This window comes from Oncorhynchus keta, chromosome 10 (assembly GCF_023373465.1).
Source record: "Oncorhynchus keta strain PuntledgeMale-10-30-2019 chromosome 10, Oket_V2, whole genome shotgun sequence".
In the NCBI taxonomy this organism is placed as follows: domain Eukaryota; kingdom Metazoa; phylum Chordata; class Actinopteri; order Salmoniformes; family Salmonidae; genus Oncorhynchus; species Oncorhynchus keta.
The window spans coordinates 33,534,111-33,560,058 of NC_068430.1; the positions used below are offsets into that span (position 1 = coordinate 33,534,111).

The following is a 25,948-nucleotide window of genomic DNA, read 5'->3' on the forward strand; positions in this document are numbered from 1 at the left end:
GAAATAATCTCACAGTTGCATTTGACAGATTAGACACAAATGGAAGAACAGCAGCGGACTCACCTCCAGTTGAGAATAGCAGAAAGGATAGATGTATAAATATGCCGTGAGTATTGATCATCAGTAGTTGTGTTATGTTGTCAGATCATGCAGCGCCCTTCTTCACTGATGATATTGAATTGGTTTTGATGAATTACTTTTTTCACAGTAGATAATGTTGCCTTTGCATTATGAAGAGGTAAGTAGGGACTTTCTCTTAGCCATCACTAGTCCCAGGGGGCTTTGAACAGCAAATGTGGTCGTTTAACCATTCACAATACGATTCTAGAAGATTTAATCAGCTTTTTTTCTACTAAATTATAACACTTTGTTAATATGTTTGATACTGAAGGCTTTGGTTTATTTAGAACATATCCTTATGATATGTGATATTAAGTTGTTAATTTTTCTCCAGTACAATTTCAGGGGATATCGATGTTTGTATGACATGTTCAAATGGTTTAATGTGCTACATGTGTTTGTTGTTTCTCTGGCCAGTCTTGTCTTTGTGTTAAGGATGTGGCCCGGTTTCAGTCCTCAGCTCATCGATTAATCCTCCAGGAAACCGTTTGCAGCAGGTACTACATCATGCACTGTAGTAAATACACATTAAACCCATACTGCTGTATTATGACCTCCTTTTGTATTCCTCATGAAAGGAGTGAACAGGGATTAATCACATTTGAGTTTCACAAGAGCAACATTCAGAAAAGGAGGAAATAAAGAAGCTTGCTCCATTAAACTTTCTGCTCTGGAAGTGTCATACAACCTGAAAACCGAACTGTAAAACTACACGGGTCAGAGTTTTACTTTAATGTTTTATCTAATTAACAAACATCTGGTTGATACAGTATTAAACAAGGAATTCATTTGACAAGGGATCCACACGTTGGTGAGTACATGTTCTAATGCTGTCAGTGTTTACCATTTAATGTGCATTTAGCCAGAGTCATTATTTACTATTTGAGCTAATTGTAATTTGTACATACCACATTACGTTTCAATTAAAACAATTTGTATAATATATTTTTTTAATAAAGAGGCTTATTTTAAACATGGCTGTGTTCTCTTTTATTACTTTTGTACATTTGAATATGAGGTTGAATGATCTAAAGTTATTACAGTTTTGTTGGCATTAAATACAATTTTACGAAATTATAAGATTATAAAATAAGTGTACATTATGATGATGTCTGACTTTGTCCTTTAGAGGGCAGAGTTGTCTAAAGAAGTTTGACAATTACCTACGTCACTTAGATCTTATTCAGATGCATGTGAAATATCAGAAACGTTATTACTGACATTATCGTGTTTAAAAACACTAATCAAGTGATAATCGAATCAAATTGGTGAGACGCGAACAATTCCCATCAGACTCAAGTATGCGGAAAGTACACTCAGACCTTTATTTGCAGTCATTAAAGTCACTATTCGTTGTATCAAATGGCCATTCATAAATAATATGGGTAATTGAAGCCATTAAACTAAAACGCACTCATATGTTACATGCTCACATTCTGAAAAGTCAACTGCCCCATTTTACAGAAATCTTTGTGGGAAATGCTGAGTCATGACATACTGTTCCAGTTAATCTATGTGACTTTTTATTAACCTGTAACGAGGTGTGACCTACATGTACAGTATATGCATTTTATTAGTGCAGATGTAGATTTATTGTATGCTTGTCTTTCTCATGCAGTTGACAACAGTACACAAATAGAAACACTTGCCACTTCAAATAATTCACGCTGAGTGTACAAAACATTAGGAACACCTTCCTAATATTGAGTTGTATCCCCTTTTGCCCTCAGAACAGCCTCAATTCACCGGAGCATGGACTATACAAGGTCTCGAAAGGCACATCTTGACTCTGAAGATTCCCACAGTTGTCATGTTGGCTGGGTGTCCTTTGGATGGTGAACCATTCTTGATTCACACAGGAAACTGTTGAGACTGAAAAACCCAACAGAGTTGCAGTTCTTGAAACACTCAAACCTGTGCGCCTGGCACCTACTACCATACCTCATTCAAAGGGACTTAAATCTTTCGTCTTGCCATATACCACACCTCTGGCATTATTGCTTAATTATAAACTGGGTGGTGACAGCCGTTGTATATCAGACCGTATACCACAGGTATGACAAAGCATTTCTTTGTTACTGCTCTAATTAGGTTAAAAAATGGCTGGGCTGATGAGACAGTGGATTGTCCAGTCAGAACAGAGTAAATAGGCATTTTCCCAGGCAATCCGTGTTGCGTCACGCTAAGAACAGCCCTTGGCCGTGGTATATTGGCCATATACCACAAATACCCGAGACGCCTTTATTGCTATTATAAACTGGCTGCCTGACCTCCACTATAAATTGCATTTAGACATTATCTCACATTTCTTTTAGACTAACATTTCGTATTCAACAGCGGATATTTGTATAAACCTTGCAAATGTCAGAGAGCCCGACAACTTTGTTTCAACATTCAAATTCGATCTCCAGATGAACTTGTCGGGATGAGACAGACAGGCAGGCAGCTTTTCTCAGCCAGTCGAAATCATGAATCATTATTTTTTAATGGATATATACAAAGAACTTTCAATCGAAAACAGCTAAAACGAAACGAAGTGCAGCTAGTTTGCTGTCTTTCCAGCTTCAGTTTGAAGTGATTGTGTTAGCTGTGTTGTTGGCTTGCTCCTCTGAATAGGTGTCCTGGCGAGAGCACGTTTTCTACGCGAGTCGAAATCGCGCATCAGCTCATTGTTATGGATATATGCAAATAAATGTCACTAGAAAACAGCTTAAACAAACGCAAATGCAGCTACTTTGCTGTCATTCTGTTTGCACTGTTTGACGTGACTGTAAGTTAGTCGCAGTTGGCTAGCATGCAAGGGATACGAATGTTGCCAGCTAGTATGGCAATGGAACATTTAGAACCAACGACTGGGTCGCATCCATAGATACAAAACAAAAACACTGAAGTACTGGGTTGCTTCTCTGGCAACCGAACCAATTGAACGAAAGACCAGCCGGTTTGGGGACCAACACAAGATTTGTGTCGCGGTTATATCTTGTGGAAGGAGGAAATTGTATGAATAAATGTATCAACATTTTTTATGAAAATTATGTGAATAATTATTTGAATATGGTAACCGGTTGTATAAAAGTGATAATGCCCGAGAAGCCGGTGTTTGGAGGATATATTGGCCCCCAATGAACACCCGTGCCAATATATCCTCCAAACAATGGCTTCTCCCTAACAAATACAGCCACATCACATTCAATCCCCTCAATTTATGCTGTTGAGAGAGGCTTGTACTTCTCATTCTTAAAATGTCACCAACAGCATTTTGAGTAGATGTGTGTGACTGCTTTTTCCCCAGATCTGTGACACCATATTTTTGGCCGGAGTCTGGTGGAGGACACTCATGCAGACATTACCATGGGATGGGATTATGAGTTTGGTCTTCCCCAAGCACCTGTCAATCAAGGGAGGCACTCCTGTATTTGACAACATTTGGAAACATGGCAAGATCCCCCAAGACCTGTTCTCCATCTAACTGACCAAGTGAGATTTCCCTGGAGGACTGGGTTGTAGATGGCAGTTTGTTAATCCTGGGAGGAACCAACCCCTCCTACTTCACAGGAAGCATCCAATGGATCCCCATCTCTCAACCTACTGGCTACTGGCAGTATGAAGTAGACAGGTAATATTGTGGACGGCTAATGAATGAGTTTATGTGTAACAGAATAAAAGATTATCATTGTCTCACAGAAGACACCAACCAAATTCAAACTCATTAAGGATGATCAGTCACTGGTGTTATACATACTTTTGTTGTTGATGACTCTATAGAATAGTGACGCTATTTGTCTTAAGGTGGCAGGTAGCCTAGTGGTTAGAGCGTTAGGCCAGTAACTGAAAGGTTAGTGGATTGAATCCCCGAGCTGACAAGATAATAATCTGTCGTTCTGCCCCTTAACAAGGCAATTATCCCACTGTTCCTAGGCCATCATTGTAAATAAGAGTTTGTTCTTAACGGACTTGCCTAGTAAATAAATATGTGCTCTGTCTGTTGCAGTACAATGGGAATACTGTGGCGTGTGCAGCTGGCTGCCAAGCTATGGTTGACTCTGGCACCACTGAGATCATCGGGCCTCCCAGGGATGTCAATGGCTGGGTGGGAGCATACAGGCAGGTTTCACTGGATCTCAATCTTATAAATGAACACAGTTTTGTGATGGATATTTGTGTTATGTTTTTCATATGTATAATAACTGAAAAACTCATTTATGGTACTAATGTAAGTGGCTCAGCAAATTTCAGAAAATATTTAGGATACATTTCCTTACTACTTTACAGAGTATCGTGACATGCCTGAGATGACCTTTAACATCAATGGATTCAGCTTCACTCTCCCAGCACCTGCCTATTTTTCCACAGTAAGTATCGCTAAAATGTAGTGTAATGTTCCGTTTGAGCATATATTGAGCGATGCTCAATAAGAAAGCTTAAGCCACACTTTGGTACAGACCTGGCGCCGGAACAAATAATTTGGATGGGCCTTTGATTTCCATAGGGGGGAAAGTTTTTTCACGGGACCCCCTATGTGTGCACGTGCTAGCCTGTTTACAGTTTTTTTTTATGCCTGTAACAGTAGCTTAAAAACCATAGGCAGCTTGTGAGTTTCAAGTTTAGGGAAGCATACAATTTATCCTTCCATTTCTACTGATCTGCATGTCAGTTGTTATTTTTATATGCACATTTTTGTGTAAAAGTTTCATTTCAATAATAACGTTTTCGTTTCTCAAAATCTTTGTCACATTGTTATTCATAAAAATCTGAAGTAAAATGATAAAATCTAAAAGTTCAAATTAAACTATGGCGAGAGCACTAGCCCCTGCCCTCAACCTACAGTATTAGCCAATGTGTGTTGTTCAATGTCTACATTCCATGAGACTTGAAAAAAATAAACATGCAGTGCTTGACAACCTGTTTATCCATTTGTCCTTCAGACGACGAGGTGACTGAAAATGTTGTTTGATGCAAGAAACCACTTTACAAAATAACATTTATTATTATTCCCATACAATTATTACAGAGAATCAGACAAATTATGCTACGCTCTGCCTATTGGCTACTTTGTTTATTCAAGACATTCTCAAAATACAACACATCCCTTTTGCAACATTAAAAGGCTCGTTATCTGATTACTTTTCCAAGGCGAGAAATGCACACATTTTGTGCTCTTGTAGGAAGCAACCACATTGTTGACTAGAAATTAGCTATAACTGGGTTAATAACTCACTAATTAGCTAAGAATATGAACAAATGTGTGCAAACGTGGCTACATGCAGCTCTCACTTTGATCTCAAGAGCATCTACTGGCAACCGATCATACTGTAGCCTAAACAGCCCAGTTCAAAGTGAATGGCACAGATCCATATATGGCAATGGCTATTTGCATATAGACCTACTGCAGCTCTGATTGGTAATGGCGCACTGGTCTGTGTAAAGTATGGGCCTGAGTGGTGCCTGTCAATGCAATAGTATCCTACTCCAATGCCTATAAGAAAATCTCTTGCATAGTTAGTTTTGCATACTAAATCTTGCATTTTGTTTCGGTATATTATGTTGAAAGTGGCTAATATTGCATTGATTCGATCACAATTCCCACAGTAGAGCAAAATGTTTATAGTGTTAACTAAAAGAGAATACTGTAGAAAGTTGAGTGAAGTTCAGTCTCGTGCTTCTCTGCACCAGCTCATATTTCTTCTGGTTGGCAGTCTGAGTGGAGCTGCTCGCCCGCACACAGTTGAGGGAACATTGCCTTACAATGTTCTTGCCTTACAATGTTCCAGAGTGGCGCAGCAGTCTAAGGCACTGCATCTCAGTGCAGGAGGGACTCTTCCTGGTTCGAATCCAGGCTGTATCACATCCGGCCGTGATTGGGAGTCCCATAGGGACTGGCCCAGCGTCGTCAGGGTTTGGCTGGGGTAGGCCGTCATTGTAAATAAGAATTTGTTCTTAATTGACTTCCCGAGTTAAATAAAAAATAAACATGCTGACCAGACCGCTCCTGCGCATGTTGATTTTGTCCACCCACACCGGATGCAATCTGGACAAGCAGGTTGAAATATCAAAACGAACTCTGAACCAACTTGGGGACAGGCCAAAATGTTTTGAACATTTATGGCAATTTAACTAGCAGGCTTGCTGTTGCTAGCTAAATTGTCCTGGGATATAAACATTGGGTTGTTATTTTACCTGACATGCAAGGTCCTCTACTCCGACAATTAATCCACAGATAAAATGGTAAACTGAGTTTCTTTCTACTAATCTCTCCTCCTTCGGGCTTTTTCTTCTTCTTCTTTGGACTTTATATGGAAGTTGGAAACCAACTGTAAGGTGCATTACCACTACCAACTGGACTGGAGTGTGGACCTCAATTAATCTTTCAATCACCCATGTGGGTATATGTGCCTAAAAACCAATGAGGAGATGGCACGTGGGTATATGCTCCTAAAAAGGCGGGACTTGCAGTGCGTCAAATGTCACAAATAGAACCAAGTTCTATTTTAGCGCCTGGCTACGCATACGCTCGTTGACGTATGCAAGTATTGTGGGTGCAATGATTGAATAACATGTATGTGTACATTTATTTTGCAACGCACGCGACACGAGTGGCGTGGTCAGAATCTCACATGCTGACCAGAGCACCCCCTCGCATGTGTCCGCCATCACGCGCATGTTCAGTTTTGTCCACACACCAGACGCGATCAGAACACGCAGGTTGAAATATCAAAACGAACTCTTGAACCAACTATATTAATTTGGGGACAGGTCGAAAAGCATTAAACATTTATTGTAATTTAGCTAGCTAGCTTCCTGTTGCTAGCTAATTTGTCCTGGGATATAAACATTGGGTTGTTATTTTAGCTGAAATGCAGGGTCCTCTACTCCGACAGTTACTCCACAGATAAAAGGGTCAACCGAGTTTGTTTCTAGTAAATGCTCCTCCTTCTGACTTCTTCTTCTTTGGACTTTATATGGCGGTTGGCAACCAACTTTCAGGTGCATTATCAGCACCAACTGAAGTGTGGAACTCAGTTCATCTTTCAATCACCCATGTGGGTATATGTTGCTAAAAACCGTTGAGGAGGACATGGGAGAGGCAGGACTTGCAGAGGGTCAAGAGTCACAAATAGAACCAAGTTCAGGTGATCGTTGACATGTGGGTGCAATGACTGAATAACATGTATGTGCACATTTATTTTTGCAATGCTCGCACACCCGACTTGAGCGGTGTGGTCAGCATATCAGAGGTTCCTGCACCAGTGAGCTTCTGACGTTTCCACTGGATATATGGGATAATCAATCATGATATTTAGATTTTCCAAATACTGAGGAAATATCATTCGCAATGGACATAAATAAAACGGTACATTTTCTTCATTTTTCCTTGGCTTGTACGAGGCGAAGAAAAGAATGAGTGGTGTACAAGTTAAGACAATCAGACATTGCCAAATGGATGCACCATATTTTCGCCACAACCCTCTACCTTTCTTCTTGATGCAACATTTTAAGATTATACTGAAGACACATTATTATATTCACACATATTTTAGATGCTTTTCACTGACAGCCGCAACTCAATAAGCTAGACCTATTGCCAAGTACACTACTCAGTTGGCGGGCTTCCCAAACACACTTGTGTTTTAAAATAATACACAGCTATTTAAAAAAAATAATAATAATAATAATGATCGACTGTGGCTAAGTTATGTTCCCTGGTGAAGTATTTTGAATGATTTTATTTAGAAAGGAGTAGTTGTATAATTTTGGCGAAATCCAGTATCCTAAAAGTGCACTGTGCACCCGCCCCTTTCCAAAACGCAAGAGGCTGAAACCAGAGATCGTTATATAATGATAAGATGCTCATGTCTCCGCTCTAAAAATGGAAGTCTTTGTCTCAAAGGCGGAAAGGCAGGCGACAAGCTTCAGCCTGCATGTTATTCGATAGAAACGCTTTGGGCTTATACTGGACAGATTTTGGCTAGAGTGTGCCCTCTCGCTTCGCCTCTTCCTCTCTGCTGTATGTAGCCTATGTACATAATCTGATGCTGTCTGGCCAGAAGTAGTATGACATGCCATAATATTTTGGTCCAGACAACATCAGATTGTTTGTCTCTGTCAAATAAATGATCAATATTTCAGTATTTTATTTGGACAGACAAGGAGATATGGTAGGGTGGGCCAGGCACTCTAAGGCCCGCCCATAACTCCAGTCACTCAATTTAAAATCACCACAATGTGCCAATGCTATTACTGAAATCTCTATTCCTTGTTGCAATGTAAGGACTCAACATTGTGAAGATCAGAGAGAAACTTTTCCACTAGCCTTGCTGCTATGTGTCCCCTGGCGACCGGTTCATACATAAAACATCCTCTGTTCAGGCTTCGGTTTCCTCCTTAATACTATTTTTCCCACCACCATGTGGAGTGGCTAATGTTACTTCCGGATGTTGCTGACCATGTTCAGGCAGGGGTAAACAACAGACCCCCCCGGTGTGCAACATCCAGAAGTTGGTGGTGAAAAATATTATGCATATTGGCCTCCCGAATGGCGCAGTGATCTAAGGCACTGCATCGCAGTGCAAGCTGTGCCACTAGAGATTCTCCCGCGACCGAGAGACCCATTGACTCAGTCCCGCGACCGAGAGACCCATTGACTCAGTGTCGTCCGGGTCAGGGGAGGGTTTGGCCGGCAGGGATGTCCTTGTCCCATCGCGCTTTAGCAACTCCTGTGTCGGGCCGGGTGCAGTGCACGCTGACACGGTTGCCAGGTGTACGGTGTTTCCTCCGACACATTGGTGCGGCTGGCTTCTGGGATAAGTGGGCATTGTGCCAAGAAGCAATGCGGCTTGGTTGTGTTGTGTTTCGGAGGACGCACGGCTCGACCTTCGCCTCTCAATTGGATACCACGAAATTGCGGAGAAAAAGGGGTAAAAGTAAAAAAAATAATAATAATTTAAAAAGTGCATATTTTCCAATTTTTTTCCTTCCACCCACAGACCATTACATCGAGAAAAGGAGGAAACCGACGCCGTTCCAGCCTGAATGGAGGATGTGTTTCTGTACGAACCTGTCGCTAGGGGACACGAGTGTATCACCGTCTGGGCACATTAAGTCTAGATGATAGTGGACAATAGCTCCCACTAGCGGCTGTCCAGGCTACTTTTTCACCTGCAGTTATACTCCGTTTTCTTCTCTCTCCAGTATGGCTCCAGTTGTAGTACTGGTTTTGCTTGGGACAATGATCAGTGGAACCTGGGTGAGGTCTTCATGAGACAGTTTTACACAATCTTTAACAGAGACCAGAACTGTGTGGGCTTGGCCCAGGCTGAATCGTTCTGATATTTCTTCATTTCTTTATTTTTGGGGATTTGTGTGTATTGTTTTGTATTGTTAGATATTACTGCACTGTTGGAGCTAGAAACACAAGCATTTCGCAGCACCTGCGATAACATCTGCTAAATATGTGGATGCTGACAACCACGCTGGTGCCCCAACACCACACTGAGACCATGCCTGTCTGCATCTGACTCTGAAAGATTCACCAGGACCGACCATCATTATTCCAGTTCTGTTTACATCTGAAGTGAACTGCAGACAGGTAATGAAAAGTGAACAAGCTCCACTACTGTGCGATTATTCCAATTATGCGAATAAAACAAAGTTAACCTGTATCAGATTTGTGATTTATTAAGTCTATTGTGCTGTTTTGCAAATGTGGTAGTTTGACTATTGACATGGATTCTCGTTCAGGTTGATTATGGGCCCATTCACAGTGTTAGACTGCATGTTCAGCTAAATCTTTCACAATACAGTCCACTAGATGGCATGAAAACCCATAGACTCACAAATACACTATATTATCGGCAGTCATTTCATTAAATCAGGAGGGGGCTTAAAGAGAAAGGATGAGTCATCTTCTGAATTCAGTCTACATACACACACACAACTACATGCCAATCATTGAGCATCAGCAGGCACTGACTGCATGCACCATGCCATCTGTGCCGGCTCTAAATACAGTCATCATAGATTCAGGTCGTTCTTACATTTCTGCTGCGGGTTGATTGGTTCTAATTATAAACTATGCTTGAATATCTACTAGCTGGAAATGTGTCATTACCACACCTCAATACTTCCTATTACTTAACTATTTGTGACAATACATATTGTACAGTATGTTACTGCAAGGCCGTAGACCTAGTTGAAGTAAAAATGTGCAGGGATCTTTACATTTGTCATACACCCTCATCCAGAGTGACTAACTGTAGTACATTTCATACTGGTCCCCCATTGGATTTGAACCCACAACCCTGGCATTGAAAGAGCCATGCTCTACCAACTGAACCACATGGGACCTAAGCATCTAGCATCTGCTGACATATCACCCAGTTTAATCAAACCTGTCAAAACCTGGATGATTTTGCTTTTGGTCAGCGTTGCTAAATCATGGATTACGTCCCAAATGGCACCCTATTCCCTAACCAGAGGCAAATGGGCCCTCGTCAAAGGTAGTGCACTATATAGCCTTTTGGAATGAACCCAGGGTCTTTAGACGTCCCTCTCCAGTCCTCTTGAATCATTAATATAGTAGAAGTCTTCATTTAGACTTTAGCAGTATTACATTAGCGGGTTCTGGCACACATGCCTTCATATTATAGAATCTAGATGGAAATATACCTTTACTTCTGCAGATATTGACACTTAATCCATAATGACATTGAGTACAGTAATTTAGATTGGTGATAAACACAAACCCACACAGAAAAACACTGTCCTTCCCTCAGTTTACCTGTAATTAAGTTACCTGTAAATGGCAAAAGGGATGTGATGGTGTGCACCTACAGCCACAAGACAGTGCCAAAGGTAAATGGTCCAAAAGAGGGAGAATAAAAAGCCTGCATCAAATGGTGCCTGAAGAAAGTAAACGGACTGCTTATCCAGTGAACTGAGTTTTCACCTCAGTGATCCTGTGAGTTCTAACATTTCACCCCCGAGTGATCACAGTACATGTCATTAGGGTAATTTGCTGTAGAAAAAGAAGCCAGTGGAGTGGCATGCCATTTGGCCCCGTGCGCAGGCCTGAATATCATGCTTCACTAACACTGGACACTCGCGTCACAATATCGCAAGGAGGGCTGTAATAAAGCATCAATTCTAGGCGATCAGATATTGACAGTAGTAGGAAAAGTACCCATTTGTCATACTTGAATAAAAGTAAAGATACCTTAATAGAAAAGGACTCAAGTAAAAGTTAGTCACCCAGTAAAATACTTGAGTAAGTTTTTGGTTTAAAAGTACATCTAATTGCTAAAATATATTTAAATATCAAAAGTGAAAGTATATACTATAAATAATTTCAAATATTATATTAAGCAAACCTGAAAAAATTATTTTCTTGACTTTTTTTTGCGGATTGCCAGGGGCAGACTCCAACACTCATTTATAAATTAAGCATTTTTATATGGGAGTAAAAAGTAGATATTTTGTTTATGAATGTAGTGGAGTCAAAGTAATCAAAAATATAAATAGTAAAGTAGTAAAGTACAATAGTAAATAGTAAAGTACAGATAAACTACTTACCAAAAACACTACTTACACAGTCGCTAGTGAAAGTCTACACATCCCTTGCACAGTCTTCACATGTTGCTGCATGTTGCCCTAAGAGTTGTGCAAAATTGGAAGAATATGATTCCAAATTATTCACAGCTGTAAAGGCTGCTATAGGTGCTCCCACCAAGTATTACCTATGGGGTGTTAGGACACGCAATCAATACAACATTTTGTATTTCTTAGTCATTTGGAAAATGTTCTATAAATGTTCTATAATGTGGAGAACATTGTATAGATCGATAGGAAAACAATCTAATTTAATCTGTTTTTCTTATACAATTTTAAGGCAGAAAAATGTGAAGACTGTGCAAGGGGTGTGTAGACTTCCACTAGGCACTGTAATAAGTAATTCAAAGTATTTTTACATAGTTATGTGTCTCTTGAGTGCTTCTTTCCAAGAAAAACACAGTATCATCACACTTCATGTTTTGGAAGTTTGAGGTTGTGAATACAGTTGACAGGTACAGTGGATGAACAGGAAGGCATTTGAGAGCATAGCAGAGAGATTCTGACAAAAGTCTGTCATTACAGATTAATGTCTTTGTACTTGACCCAACAATTCATAAGCAGTAAGTAGTAAGTAACACAGACAGTAGGAAAACGCAGAACATCACAAGAAATGGCTACCACAAAGACACATAATACTTTTACATACGTATATAAACAGATAACAATTACTCAGCTGATTCCCTTTGTGAGTGTATAAGAGATTACACACCGGTTACGCTTTAAATATTTTAACCAATCATAGCTTGGTCAGAGATGATACATTTTTCTTCAGGAGATTATAATGAAGTCTTTATACAGAAGAGCCAGAGGTCCAATAGCTTCTACCAGAAATGACCATGTCAATTGTCAAATGTAAGGGTCTTCAAAGCATAACAAGATTATAGGTTATGATAATATTCTCATATAACATTATCTGTCTTTAATTTACAACTCCTCTGCTAGTATGCAAAAGCACATACAGTATCTTGCAACATCTTTATATAATAATGTATACTGTAGGGATACATACTATTAAACATCTGATTAATAGATAGTTAGATAATGTATATACACATACATATGAAACTATATGACCCTGAGCAGGCAGAAATATAGACATGAATGGATAGCTTAAGAAAGTCTTGCTTCTGAAAATGTTAGCGGCACATGTTTTGTTGTGTGTGTTCAGTAACTGCTTTACTGTGAGTTAATAATGGGCCTTTCAGCTTATACTATAGGTTTGAGTATTTGGTCTTAAGAGGTGGGAGTCTGTCTTCAGAGATGTCCCTCTATAACAGCAGCGCAGTAAGTTCCTCCATCAAGGTACTGAAATTACGATGGCACCTGGTTTCAAGTTAAGAGGGCCAGAGATTCTCAGGTTGAAAAGCAGTTAGTCAAGGTTAGGTAATATCTAATGAAGTGTGTTAAGAAACCCCCATAGCATACAACTGGACTGAGTGACTAAACAGAGGTTCAGGTACAAAACAAGAGCTCAAACTTCATTGAGCTCAAACCTGATTTTCAGCTGGGTAACATTAGCATCTGACTGCTTCTTGACCATTTTTTCTGAGCTCATGGTGCTGGCATAATATCAATGACATTTGTTTATATTATACCTCCTACATCAATCCTTAATCTTAGTTGTATCTGTTTAGCGATACAAGAATGACAGCAGAATATCTGTTGTTCCAGTGCTAAGAGTTGTGTTTCCTTCCCAAGCTCAACTGCGGCAGGGTTGCTAAGTAGGCTAGCGTATTAGCTGTACTACTGGCTGCTATTTCTACCATGTTTATAAGACAATCGCCCAGTCTGCGTTTGTCCGTTTGCTTAGGGACTTGAACCCATGCCCAGAAGTACTCAGTGGATTTTCACAGCAACTCCCTTTGGTAGGACTGGGCCTGGCTGCTAACAAATATCCTTTCTGTCCCACACTGTCCCATTAGCATCCCCCCCAATAATGACTAAGTGACAGAGACTATTATTAGCCTGGTGATCCAGGCGTCACAGCAGCACAGATGTATTGGAGCAATGTTGAGTCTATTCAAGTGAATACACTTCAATGCTGCTTCTGTTGGTTGCATAAATTCAGCTACAACTCATAACGTATTTGTGCCCCTTGTCACTGGAAAGAATCAACAATATTGGTATTCTAACACAAAGGGATGAAGCATTTGATGAACACATAGATTGCTACAGAATAAATTAGTGAGAATTAATCCTCATTTGGTTGAAAGTTCTTGTTTTATAAAAAGACAAGATAGTGTAATCCCACTACGTAAAGCTACTTACCCTATTGAATTTCTACATATGGAAAATGGATAAAACATCAAAATTACAGTCCTACTGAGGCAGCTGAGTCACCCATCCTCCACCCTCCCCCCAGTGTTTTTATGTGGAAGATCCTCCAGTTGAAGCGAAACACCATCTCACACAACAATAGGGGTGTCCGAGTACACAGAGCTCAGAGACTCTGCGTCTGACTTCCTTCTCTGTTCCTGCCTCCCTCTGTCCTCCTCCTGCCACTCCTCATCCTCCTCCCCACATGGGCTCAGTCGCCCATTCTGCTCCAGCAGGCCCTTTGGGTCCAGGTAGGTGACATGCCTGTTAAAGGGAGGCTTGTCAAAGGCACCCCCTCCACCTCCGCCCCCCTCCGGGCCTGTGTCCTCATGTGTGGGAGAGACGCTAAGGATGGAGGAGTGAAGGCTGTCCCCCGGGGCTCTCTTGTCCAGGCCCTGGCCCGGGCAGCAGATGCAGCTGCAGGGTGTGAGGTAGAGGTAGATGAGCACCATCATCGCACTGGCCAGACAGCCCACCAATGTGGTGTAGGCCGTCTTCATGCCCTCCTGCCCTCCAGCCTGAGTGGCGTTGTGCACTAACACAGTCACATACAGGGTCTCGTTGAAGGATTCCCCCACTGCGTAACAGGTGTAGATCCCAGAGTCCTCGAGCGTGATGGGGCCGACCTGCAGGCTGCCGTCGCTGAGGACCCTGGAACTTTGGTTACCAGAAGACAACTGCACATTGCCGGGAAGGACCCAGCTCTTCAGCATGTACCTCTGCCTAGTGTCACAGCCCAGTCTTATGAACTGCTCAAGGTAGGCCTCCTCGTCTAAAATGGTCACTGCGCTGCAATTCAGATGGACCTTGTTCAGCTCCAGGGTGAGTGCCTTCTCCTTCTGTGTGCCTGGGAGGAGGCAGGTGTGGTCATCTCTGAAATCAGTGGCAGAGCTGAGCTCCTGGCGGTGCCAGCGGGCCAGCATGCTGTACAGCTCACAGCTGCAGGGCAGCGGGTTGTTGTGGAAGTAGAGGCCATTCTTGATCCAGGCAGGCAGGACCTGGAGCTCCTGTATGGGCAGTAGTTTGAGCCGATTGGTGGACACGTCCAACAGAGTGAGCTTCTCCAGCCGATTCCTCTCTTTGACCAGCTCCAGGGGGAAGCGTTGGATCTGGTTCTGACTGAGGTAGAGCTTCTGCAGGCTGTTGAGGCTGGAGAAGGCAGTGCGGTCAATCTGGGAGATGTAGTTGTTGTAAAGCAGAAGCACTTCCAGGTGCTCCAGGGGCTCGAAGATGAACTCCTCCAGAATTTTCAGGCCATTTGAGGAAAGGTCCAGGTAGCGCAACCGTGTGACATATAGGAAGGCCTCGGAAGAGAGGAAGGTGAGGCCGTTGTGGCTGAGCAGGAGGCTGTGCAGCATGCTGAGCTTGACAGGGGTCCATTCAGCTTTCAGTTTACTGATTTGGTTGAAGCTAAGGTCCAGCACAGCAGTGTAGCGAGGAAAAGCCATGGGGATGCTGGTCAGGTTCATCTTGGAGCAGCTAACGATGTTGCTGGCGCACAAACAGGTTTTGTGGCAGGTGACAGATTTTGAGCTGGTTGTTGCTCCTGAAGGCAGTAGGAGACTCAGGACCAGAAGGGCAAAGAGCCCCTTAATAGACACTCCTTCTATGGCACAGCGGGAACCAGAGAGTTTGCCATCCACCATGTCAGGTGCAGGCATGGTAGAGGATGTTGAATGTATTTTTAGATAGGGAATCTTAGTCTTCACAAATGCAGAATTTAGACTTCATATGACATACATCCTCAATCGGCCATGTGCTGAAAGAAAATATTTTGGAGGTCAGCAGCACATTGCTTCCCTTTACCTTGATATTTGTAGTGTCCTCTGACTAAAATTATGCCAACACCTAGCAATAACATAAAACAACCACATGACAGTCATAACTCACACACGTGGTCTGTCAAGCATAGTAAATGCCCTACTAAACAGTAATAGATGAGCAGAATATCTTCCATGCACTTTAACCATACGCACATGGTAGACTTACCGGGGTGCATTGCACCACAGGCCGCTACAAGTTCCCATAATAAGTTGAACTTCATGCGTCTCAGAACAGATCTCTAATTTCTACGCTTGTTTCATTCACTAACTCATGTTCGACATTGAATACACTGCATACATTACATCCTACATGTCTAGCCACATTAGCCACAAAAAGCACTGCCGATATCCTATTGCTAAAGAGGAGAGTAGGCTATCTATTATTAATAAAGCCAAAACAATTTAAATACTTTTCTATTAGCTGATGCCATGCAACATAGTTTTGTTTTCAAAACCTATAGAAACGTTCAACATCCAGGTGACCTCTGCCTAAAATAAATGATCCACTAGCATTATTTTACCTTCCGCTCCCTCTCAAGGCGTAAACTGAAGAAAATCAAAGGCGATATTAAGAAATGTCGCAGGTTTGTACAGCAAGTGGACCCAGGACCTCGATGGAAAATAGTATCCTACCAATTGGCTATACTTCATATAATAAGAAAATGCAATTCGAAGTGATTCCTTAAGAGCGGAGTAGACCACAGCCTATGATGTCAAGCCTTCTATACCGTATCAGAGAGAGCGAAGCAGCAGCCTTCTGCCGGATGAAGAGCCTTCTGATTGATTACTGGGAGGGCGCTCACGCGATGCACTATTACAAACACAGCACCGACCTCGAGTCAAATCCGTTAGTTTCCACTCCAGTAGCTCAATGCAACATTTGTACGGATTATTATCATGGAAGGTAGAATAAAACGATTAAATACAGATTAGGATAAAGGGGTATTAAATTATATTTATTTTAGGTGATTTAATTCCCTTCAGACTGTAGGTCTAATAACAGGTACAACATTTACACAGGGGTGTATAAATGTGGCCCCATTGTACTATACCTATTTTGGCTTCTTAACTTCGAAAATAGGTATTGCAATATGATGAGAAAAAAAGTAATGTCAACTGAATCAGAATGATAATCTGAGCTAACCTATAGGCCAGGGATGGGCAACTGGCGGCCCGCGGGGTTGCATGCAATGCTTCATTTGTAAATTGGGAGGTGCCTGAACAAAAAGTGAGCTGACCTGGGGGGCTCTGAGGTATCGGAATGAATGAAAAAAAACACACAAAAAAACATTTATAATAAAGCATTGCATGCATGTCATTGCTTTTGCGTGCTGACATAGAGCAGAAGAGTAGAATTGCTTGCAGGAGATGCACACATGGGGATAATTAATTTTGGCCTAGGGTCCTGGAAAATGTTTGCCTTATATAAACGCATTAAATGCAATTCTACACAATTTTAGATTACTGGAGACTTTGGCAGAATATGTTTTAATACCTCACAAATTGAGAATCTGAGATTAATAAAAACGACCTTGTCTTGACTCCATCAATAGCCTTGGCCTAGGTGTGTGGGAGACACATATTGTACAATATGAGGAGGAAATATAGTCCACTCATCCGCGATGGCCGAAACCAAAACCTTATCTCTCTCTTGTTTTACTTTGTAACGCATCGTTTTACTTTTCCAGATTAGTCTTCTCTTTTCAGCAGAATCCATTTGCTTTCAAACCTGTGTTTTCCGCGATGTTTGGCTATTTGAAATATTGCAAAAGGCCTGTTTTGGCTACACGCTGTTCACTGACAGATTTGCCGCGCGTTCCAGGCTGTATGCACGCCTTGTGATTGGGCTACACACAATCTACAGCTAGGTTATTTTTAATTAATATAAACTATTGCTCCTCTGTAGCTAAATTATAGACCTACTCCTGGTGTAGTATTCTACATGATTTCATTTCTCAACAGACAGCAGTAATTCTATAACTTTGGCAAATATATTTTAATTTATCAAGGGTGCTGCGGAACCTCCAGCCCCCTTCCCGCATCTACACTCAGAAAAAAAGGTTCCAGAAGGGTTCTGCGGCTGTCCCCATAAAATAACCTTTTTTGGTTCCAGGTAGAACCTTTTTTTGGTTCCAGGTAGAACCTTCTTTGGTTCCAGGTAGAACTTTTTGGGGTTCCATGTAGAACCCTCTGTGGAAAAGGTTCTACCTGGAACTAAAGGGGTTCTTCTATGGGGGTAGCTGAATAACCCTTTTTGGTTCTAGATAGAATCATACACTCTTAGAAAAAGGGTGATAAGGAATAAATGACGAAGTGCAGCGCTGGAGAGAAGAGAATTACAGGAGCATGACTATCAAAGCAGAGAGATGGAGAGCGATCAGAAAGTGAATCTCATACTAGTTCTGTGAGATACAGGCGCGCTTCTCTCTCTCACCACAGCATTGGCAACGTATTGATCTATACAGGCTAATGTTGCGCAAACCATAAAACCAGGCAGGCCCAGGACGAATCAAGTCTTAGAATATCAGGCACATTTTCACATTACGTTTTTTATGGGGAAGGAGAATAACAGAGAAGGCAACTTGAATTAACTTTGATTTTATTATATTTTTTACATTGCAAACAGGGACAATTATTTTTAATGCCAAGAGAGGTACTGATCCTGGCACATGGGTTCCGGAACAAAATGTGCCGGATCCTGTTCAGGCCGGATGCTGCTCGAATTAAGCACTGGCTGCATGTACCACCGTTTGAAGACCCTCGGATAAAAATAAATAAAATAGAAACCGAACAGTAGAATAAGGTGCAATTTCGAAATGTGGTTGTGCATCAGCAGTTTTTATCCTATGTCAGTCACTAAACTATCCCATGTCAGCTAACAGTTTTATGATTGGTAAATTAGTCTAGCTGCCAGCTATTTCAATTGAGTAATTATCGTTGAATTACTGCTTGGGTGGCCCCCATTTATTTATGCAGCTAGTCTCATTTCAGATATCATATTAAAAACTGGGTACAGAGGCCCATCAAAGTTAATATTTCATATATTCTCCCTCCTTTTGCTGTATGGATGTGAAAATCTTATATTTCCATAAATTCATGTCATTGTGGTGTTGTTCTATTGCTAACAGTGAAGGCTTCTGAATAAACCTTGTTAGATGAGTTGCCCTCATTAAAACTGAGGAAGCGCGTTAGTAAGAGGATTGTGCTGCTCAGTTCAAAGCCTGAAGGATAACTACTGTCATATCTGTCCTCAGACCAGTGCTAATTTGATTATCAAATGACGCCTTTTCACATTCTGTGAGGTTCATAGCCAAAATGGGTCCTTGGAGGAGGTTAATCTCCATTGTACAGTGGGACATGCCCGTTTGTCCTAAGTGAAGAACACCTCAAAAAGAGTCCAATAAAAAAAGAGTCGTGCTTCCATTGCCTTTGAGATGAGACCTCCTCATTGTTAAATCCCCCTGAGCTCTCACTGTCTGTATAGGAGTTGTCAAAGAGCAAGGTTATCACTATTATGATCCATTTGAACTGTCGATGCCCTGTATCAGGGGGAGTGATGTGTGTTGGTGGAGCAATATGTTGATTTAGGATTGCAAGGAGGGGAGTGTTTCATACAGAGGAATTACTGAGATTCACTGTTCATTGTTTAGCAGATTCAGAAGTGTGACATTAACCAAAGAGCCCTGGTTTAGATTGCATGCAGTTGGCACTCTACGTAGGATTATCCAGTACATTGCCCTGACTTTGGTAATTTACTATAGTGGGGATTTTTTTTTTTTCATGTTGCTGAGGAAAAAGGTCTCACTTGAGATGAGTTGACCCTACCTCTCTGTTAACTCTCAGCTCACATGGCACAAAAGATGTCACTTGAGCTTTCAGAGTGAAGAATGATGGGAGCAGTCTACAGGGCCGGTTGCCATGGAAGCCAAGGTCAGTGATGACTTTCTGCTGCAGAGGCATTGAGGAGCGAGAGCAGAAAGGTGTGTGTGTCATAGCGTGGAAAAGTGACAGATTCTAGGGTCTGGGCAGGAATAGTGAAGTAGAGGCAGACAACAAAAAACATAATTTATTTTTCCTTTATTTAACTAAGCAAGTCAGTTAAGAACAAATTCTTATTTTCAATGATGGCCTAGCAACAGTGGGTTAACTTCCTTGTTCAGGAGCAGAACGACAGATTTGTACCTTGTCGGCTCGGGGATTTGATCTTGCAACCTTTCGTTTACTAGTCCAATGCTCTAACCACTAGGTTACGCTGCCGCCCCTACACTCTAACCACTAGGTTACGCTGCCGCCCCAAGGCATGATTTTCAATCGTCAAGTTTCAACACATCTTAATTCGTTTTCACAATTCAGTTAGAATGCTTCATTTCCATATACAATGTTCTCTTTACTTGTAACTCCATCGTTTCTCAGACTTAGTCATACAGCAAAATGTCCATTTGCTATGTGCTCTCATCAGACATTTCCCCATCATGCCTCTGGACTGCATCACTTCCTGTGAGAGGCCGGCCTGGAACACAAAAACAGGGTGGTTTAAATACACAATTTAAAATCACATGATGCGTTAATCATCCAGTAGGAAGGCTTGACTGTTACACATGCAAAATAGTCACACCAATGACGTGTGTGTGTTTACTTGTGCGTAGCGCAGCGCAGTGCATCCACATGATATCTGTGTATGTGTGGGTAATACTTATGTTATTGATTGTTAAAGGGAAGTATAATGTCAGGTGATGGGGATGTATCCAACAATAGACCATGGTGCTTCTTCTTCTTTCTCCTTTCTCTGTGAAACACATGTGGATTTGTGTATTATTTTTCTCTTTGTGAATGCATACTACAAATGGAAAGAGAGAAACTTGCGTGTACAATATCCACCATCCTGGTGCAGACTCACTCCCTCCCCCTACATGAAGCTTGATTCCTCCTCATCTCCAGTCACACATTACAGTACTCATCACATTATCCAAATATGACTCATGTATTATGGGGTGCATTCTAAATGATGAGTGTATTTCAGTCACCTCAATTTGATAATGGAAGTGGAGTAGTTGTCCATGTATATCACATTGACATTCTGGCTCAGAAAGGCTTTGAGGAGATGGCTGACTTTTTCTTGGAGAACATGCTGAACTGTCAGTTCATCAGGACATTGCTAAGACACTTGAGTCTCTAGACGTGTCATGGCCTGAAAGAAATGATTGGCTGGAAAAAGCCAACAGAGAGCGGTGGTTATTGATTACCTATGGTCACTTTGGATCACCTCAGTTAGGGTGTCTGTCTCTGCTCTTGAGTGAAGACTGTGGGTGGGTTAGTATGTTACATCGGACATACTACTGCACTCTATGGGTGCCACGCCCAATAATAACCTGCTGTCGGTCCTTATAAGCTAAACAACACACACATTTTCAGTATGAGAATAGTAGAGATGTGCATCTTTCCTTTTCAAGACGATTTGATACATACACTATATATACACAAAGTATGTGGACACCCCTTCAAATGAGTGGATTTGGCTATTTCAGCCACACCCGTTGCTGACAGGTGTAAAAAAAAACAAATCAAGCACGCAGCCATGCAAACTCCATTGACAAACATTGCGGCGATTTGGTTGAAAAAAGTGTATTAAACTGAACAAAACAGGGATAAACATACCTGAATTTGTCCAATAGAAACTAACATTTGATTGTCTGTCACCTTGATTACTCAAAATTCTCTCGACCTGTACACCTACATTGTAAACTTAGGCTAGGTTGTAGCAACCTCATGATGGGTACAGGAAAATGTTAGTATTGTGTAGTAGCCTAAACATATCTATGTTACATTGAGCTTGATGAATGGAAAATGAATGACAGTCAACCAATATGCTGTAATAGAAATTAGGCCATGTTCATAAAACATTTGTATCATCCTTCCTCATCTTAAACGGCACTGACCACCACTGGGCTACATATATTTCCTGGGGTTGTCGGCATGCAAAATTACTTGTAGATCAATGACTGTCAACTCAGTTACATGTAGTTCGACATTGAAGGAGAGTACACATCAGTGGTCACAAAAGATGACGTATTTTCGGAAGATAGAAAGAATGTAATGAGCAAAACAAATTTTGTGAACCGCCGATTCTTAACGTTTGAATCAATTTTCTGACCGATGCATCTTGCTACATTTGGATCGGTGCGGACTGATACACTTGTATCTTAAACATTTGAATCAGGGACTGATGCGTATCAGTGATTCGTTACATCCCTAGAATTGTATTGATTACTTGTCTTCCCAGCATCACACTCAAAGTGTTTATATGTGTGTGATGGAGTCATGATATGAATCAATCTGATATTATTGAATTTACCATTTGTCTCTGTTCCTGTTGACAAGGACTCTGCCAAGGCCAGTGGTTCCTGCTGCTCTGTTCTTGTCCCTTCAGTGAACCCTCAGAGTGGAGTGAGGTAAGACAGAGGAGGTATCAATCCATTCTGTGCCAAGCACCTATGCTTACACAAATATATAATATATTGCAAGAGAATTCACCGATAAATTGGTTCACATGGAAAACTAAAGGCATAGAACCCATAAATTACTAAATAGGAAATACATGTATTTCCATGACAGCATTACAAATCAATGTTGGATTGACCAGTTTAGATATTGTCAAATACATGCAATTTAACGGTTTTATATCACAAAATGTTGATTTGAAATCTTTTGGGCATCAGATGAATCTCTATGGAATCCTATTTGAGTCAGAAAATGATATTCATATGGTAGGTTAGCTATACAAAACCTTGCAGAGAGCCAGCCTATGCATCTGACATGAATATATTCCCCTGTAATAATGGTATTTTTTGAATGATAATTATTGTGTTTTTTTTTCTGTTGTCTAATCTTGGTTTGTATGTGTTTACATGCCCACATTGTGTGTGCTTTGTGAGTCTTCACATGTGGGAGGTATGTGTGTGTTGAGTACACACTGTTCTGAGCTTTAGGAGGAATCATTTATCAACCTCACTCTCATTACACAAGGTCCGCATTGCATTGTGGGAAGGAGTAGTGCCACATTTATTGTGCTGTAAATTGAAAAGGAAGGGTTGGATCTCCTTGGGTTTACAAGTCTATGGAGTAGCCTAGGTTCTAACACAGATCTGATTATAACACACATATGAGTATGTCAGGTACTGTGAAAGGTTTATACTCCTGTCTCATTGCGATATAATGTGTGCAGCGTATCCATTTTACATGAAACCCTGACCCTGCCCATCCCCCACTAACTGAGACACAACTCGGATGCAGCTGCAGCTCCCTGGGTATTAGCGTAAGATGTATGGCTCTTCTAATAGCAGTAATGAACCCTGACTGACTGTCAGTGGGGTAATACTAGGACTAGAGACCGGGACACAAAATGACTCTCTCTCTCTCCCTGTGTCACTGTCACATGGCAGTCACAATACATTGAGTTATTATACGGATAATGGTCATTAACAGGCTCACAAGGGAAAGGGAAATCTATCAATAACCTTTGGGACCTCTAGGAACCTCTACGCTGCTCATGACATACTCTGAAGTGGTTAATTAAACACAATACATTTTAATAGAACTTCCAAAATAAAAAAAATGCTGTGTAGAATGAATAAGATTGGGCATCAGTTTAGTCATCGGCTGGCCAGTTAGAGGAATCTGTGACCAAGGCTGTGGTTTGGAACAAAGAGTTACCCTAGTAATGGAATTCACCTCTTACTGTCACAACAACAGCCTGACAGCCAATGGGACATGGTGGTGTGTTATTTTGGAGGGGTATCAGGGAGAGGTGTCAGAGTGTTGATCCCATCCCATGGTTGGTTTTGTCAGCAGCCTTGAAGATCTAACGTTCTCTGGTAAGTGATGGATGAGACTGGCTGGGCTGGGGTGGTGGCGGTGAAGGAGGCAGGTAAACAGGGTGGTAATACATCTCCCTGCCTAGCACTCCATCAGCCAAATGAGAAGTGACTCAGAAAACGGTGCTCTGCTGCTCACACACACATCCCTATTCAAAGGTATCAAGGTGTTTTAGCAGGAGATGGTATAAATGTTTGATTTAGGTAATATTATAGATGTAGATACTCTTTCTGCAGTACCGTATCCATTATAAAATGGTATACAAAAAAGTTATGATTTATGGTTTTATATAATTCTATTACATTATAAAAATCAAATCAAATGTATTTATATAGCCCTTCGTACATCAGCTGATATCTCAAAGTGCTGTACAGAAACCCAGCCTAAAACCCCAAACAGCAAGCAATGCAGGTGTTGAAGCACGTTGGCTAGGAAAAACTCCCTAGAAAGGCCAAAACCTAGGAAGAAACCTAGAGAGGAACCAGGCTATGAGGGGTGGCCAGTTCTCTTCTGGCTGTGCCGGGTGGAGATTATAACAGAACATGGCCAAGATGTTCAAATGTTCATAAATGACCAGCATGGTCAAATAATAGGTCTGGGACAGCACGTCCGGTGAACAGGTCAGGATTCCATAGCCGCAGACAGAACAGTTGAAACTGGAGCAGCAGCACGGCCAGGTGGACTGGGGCCAGCAAGGAGTCATCGTGCCAAGTAGTCCTGAGGCATGGTCCTAGGGCTCAGGTCCTCCGAGAGAGAGAAAGAAAGAGAGAAAGAGAGAATTAGAGAGAGCATACTTAAATTCACACAGGACACTGGATAAGACAGGAGAAGTACTCCAGATATAACAAACTGACCCTAGCCCCCCGACACAAACTACTGCAGCATAAGGCTGAGGAGGCTGAGACAGGAGGGGTCAGGATACACTGTGGCCCCATCCGATGATACCCCCGGACAGGGCCAAACAGGAAGGATATAACCCCACCCACTTTGCCAAAGCACAGCTCCCACACCACTAGAGGGATATCTTCAACCACCAACTTACCATCCTGAGACAAGGCCGAGTATAGCCCACAAAGATCTCTGCCACGGCACAACACAGTCAGGAAGATCACATCAGTGATTATATGCAATTACATCATATTTACAGTTGAAAGAAAGATGCATATGCAGAAACAAACCCCATACCTACTGTAAAATATGGTGGTGGATTTTTGATGTTATGGGGCTATTTTGCTTCCACTCCTCCTGGGCCCTTGTTAAGGTCAACGTCATCATCAACTTTACCCAGTACCCAGACATTTTAGCCCAAAACTTGGTTGCCTCTAGCAGAAGGCTTTAAACTTGGCCGCAATTGGATCTTCCAGCAAGACAATTCAACTAAATGGTTCATTGACCCCAAAATCAACATCACTGACGGTCCTCGCTGGTCTTTTGGTGTAGCGCGGCTCGCTGGACGTAAACATGGGCGGCCTCCCATGTCTCCTCCGCGCGCCTGAACCAGTCATCTACAGCAGGAGCCTCGGTCTGACCCTGATGCCACGGCGCCAGAACCGGCTGGTACCCCAATACGCAATGAAACGGGGAGAGGTTAATGGAGGAATGATGACGCAAGTTCTGTGCCATCTCGGCCCAGGGCACGAACGCCATCCACTCCCCCGGCCGGTCTTGGCAATAGGACCGCAGAAACCTGCCCGCATCCTGGTTGCCTCTCTCTACCTACTCATTACTGTCGTGGGTGAAATCCCGAGGTGAGGCTGATCGAGACCCCCAGACGTTACATGAACGCCTTCCAGACTCTCGACGTGAACTGGGGAACCCGATCAGACACTATATCCTCAAGCACCCCGTAGTGCTTGAGGATATAGTGAGTAAACAGGGCTTCCACAATCTGTAGGGCCGTAGGAAGACCGGGCAGAGGGAGGAGACGACAGGACTTAGAGAAACGATCCACAAGACCAGGATCGTAGTGTTTCCCTGTGAAAGAGGATCGGTTAAAAAATGCACTGACAAGTGTGAGCAAGGTCGTTGTGGAATGGGTAAGGGGTGTAGCTTACCTCTGGGCAGGTGTCTCGGAGCCTCTACACTGGGCACACACCGAGCAGGAGGAAACATAAACCCTCACATCCTTAGCCAAGGTGGGCCACCAGTACTTCCCAGTCAGACAGCGCACCGTGACATGTGGGCCCAGTAGGGCCCAGGAGATCAGCTGT

General features: G+C 42.1%; 1 protein-coding gene across 2 annotated transcripts; it reads right to left on the reverse strand.

Annotated features, from left to right (window-relative positions):
- Positions 1-11,522: 11,522 nt before the first annotated feature.
- On the reverse strand, positions 11,523-16,596 carry LOC118389480 (amphoterin-induced protein 1-like). Of its 2 annotated transcripts, none has more exons than XM_035779385.2 (2): positions 16,388-16,596; positions 11,523-15,802 (listed from the first exon to the last, which is right to left on the reverse strand). In XM_035779385.2, the coding sequence occupies exon 2, from the start codon at positions 15,702-15,704 to the stop codon at positions 14,133-14,135; it is 1,572 nt and encodes a 523-aa protein (XP_035635278.1). In that variant the 5' UTR covers positions 15,705-15,802; positions 16,388-16,596; the 3' UTR covers positions 11,523-14,132. The 2 variants fall into 2 exon arrangements, with proteins under 2 accessions (XP_035635278.1, XP_052382851.1); XM_052526891.1 differs by having other exon boundaries at positions 16,033-16,596.
- Positions 16,597-25,948: the final 9,352 nt, after the last annotated feature.

Excerpts from the sequence above, each read along its gene's own strand:
- LOC118389480 (XM_035779385.2), bottom strand. The coding sequence starts at position 15,704 with ATGCCTGCACCTGACATGGTGGATGGCAAACTCTCTGGTTCCCGCTGT.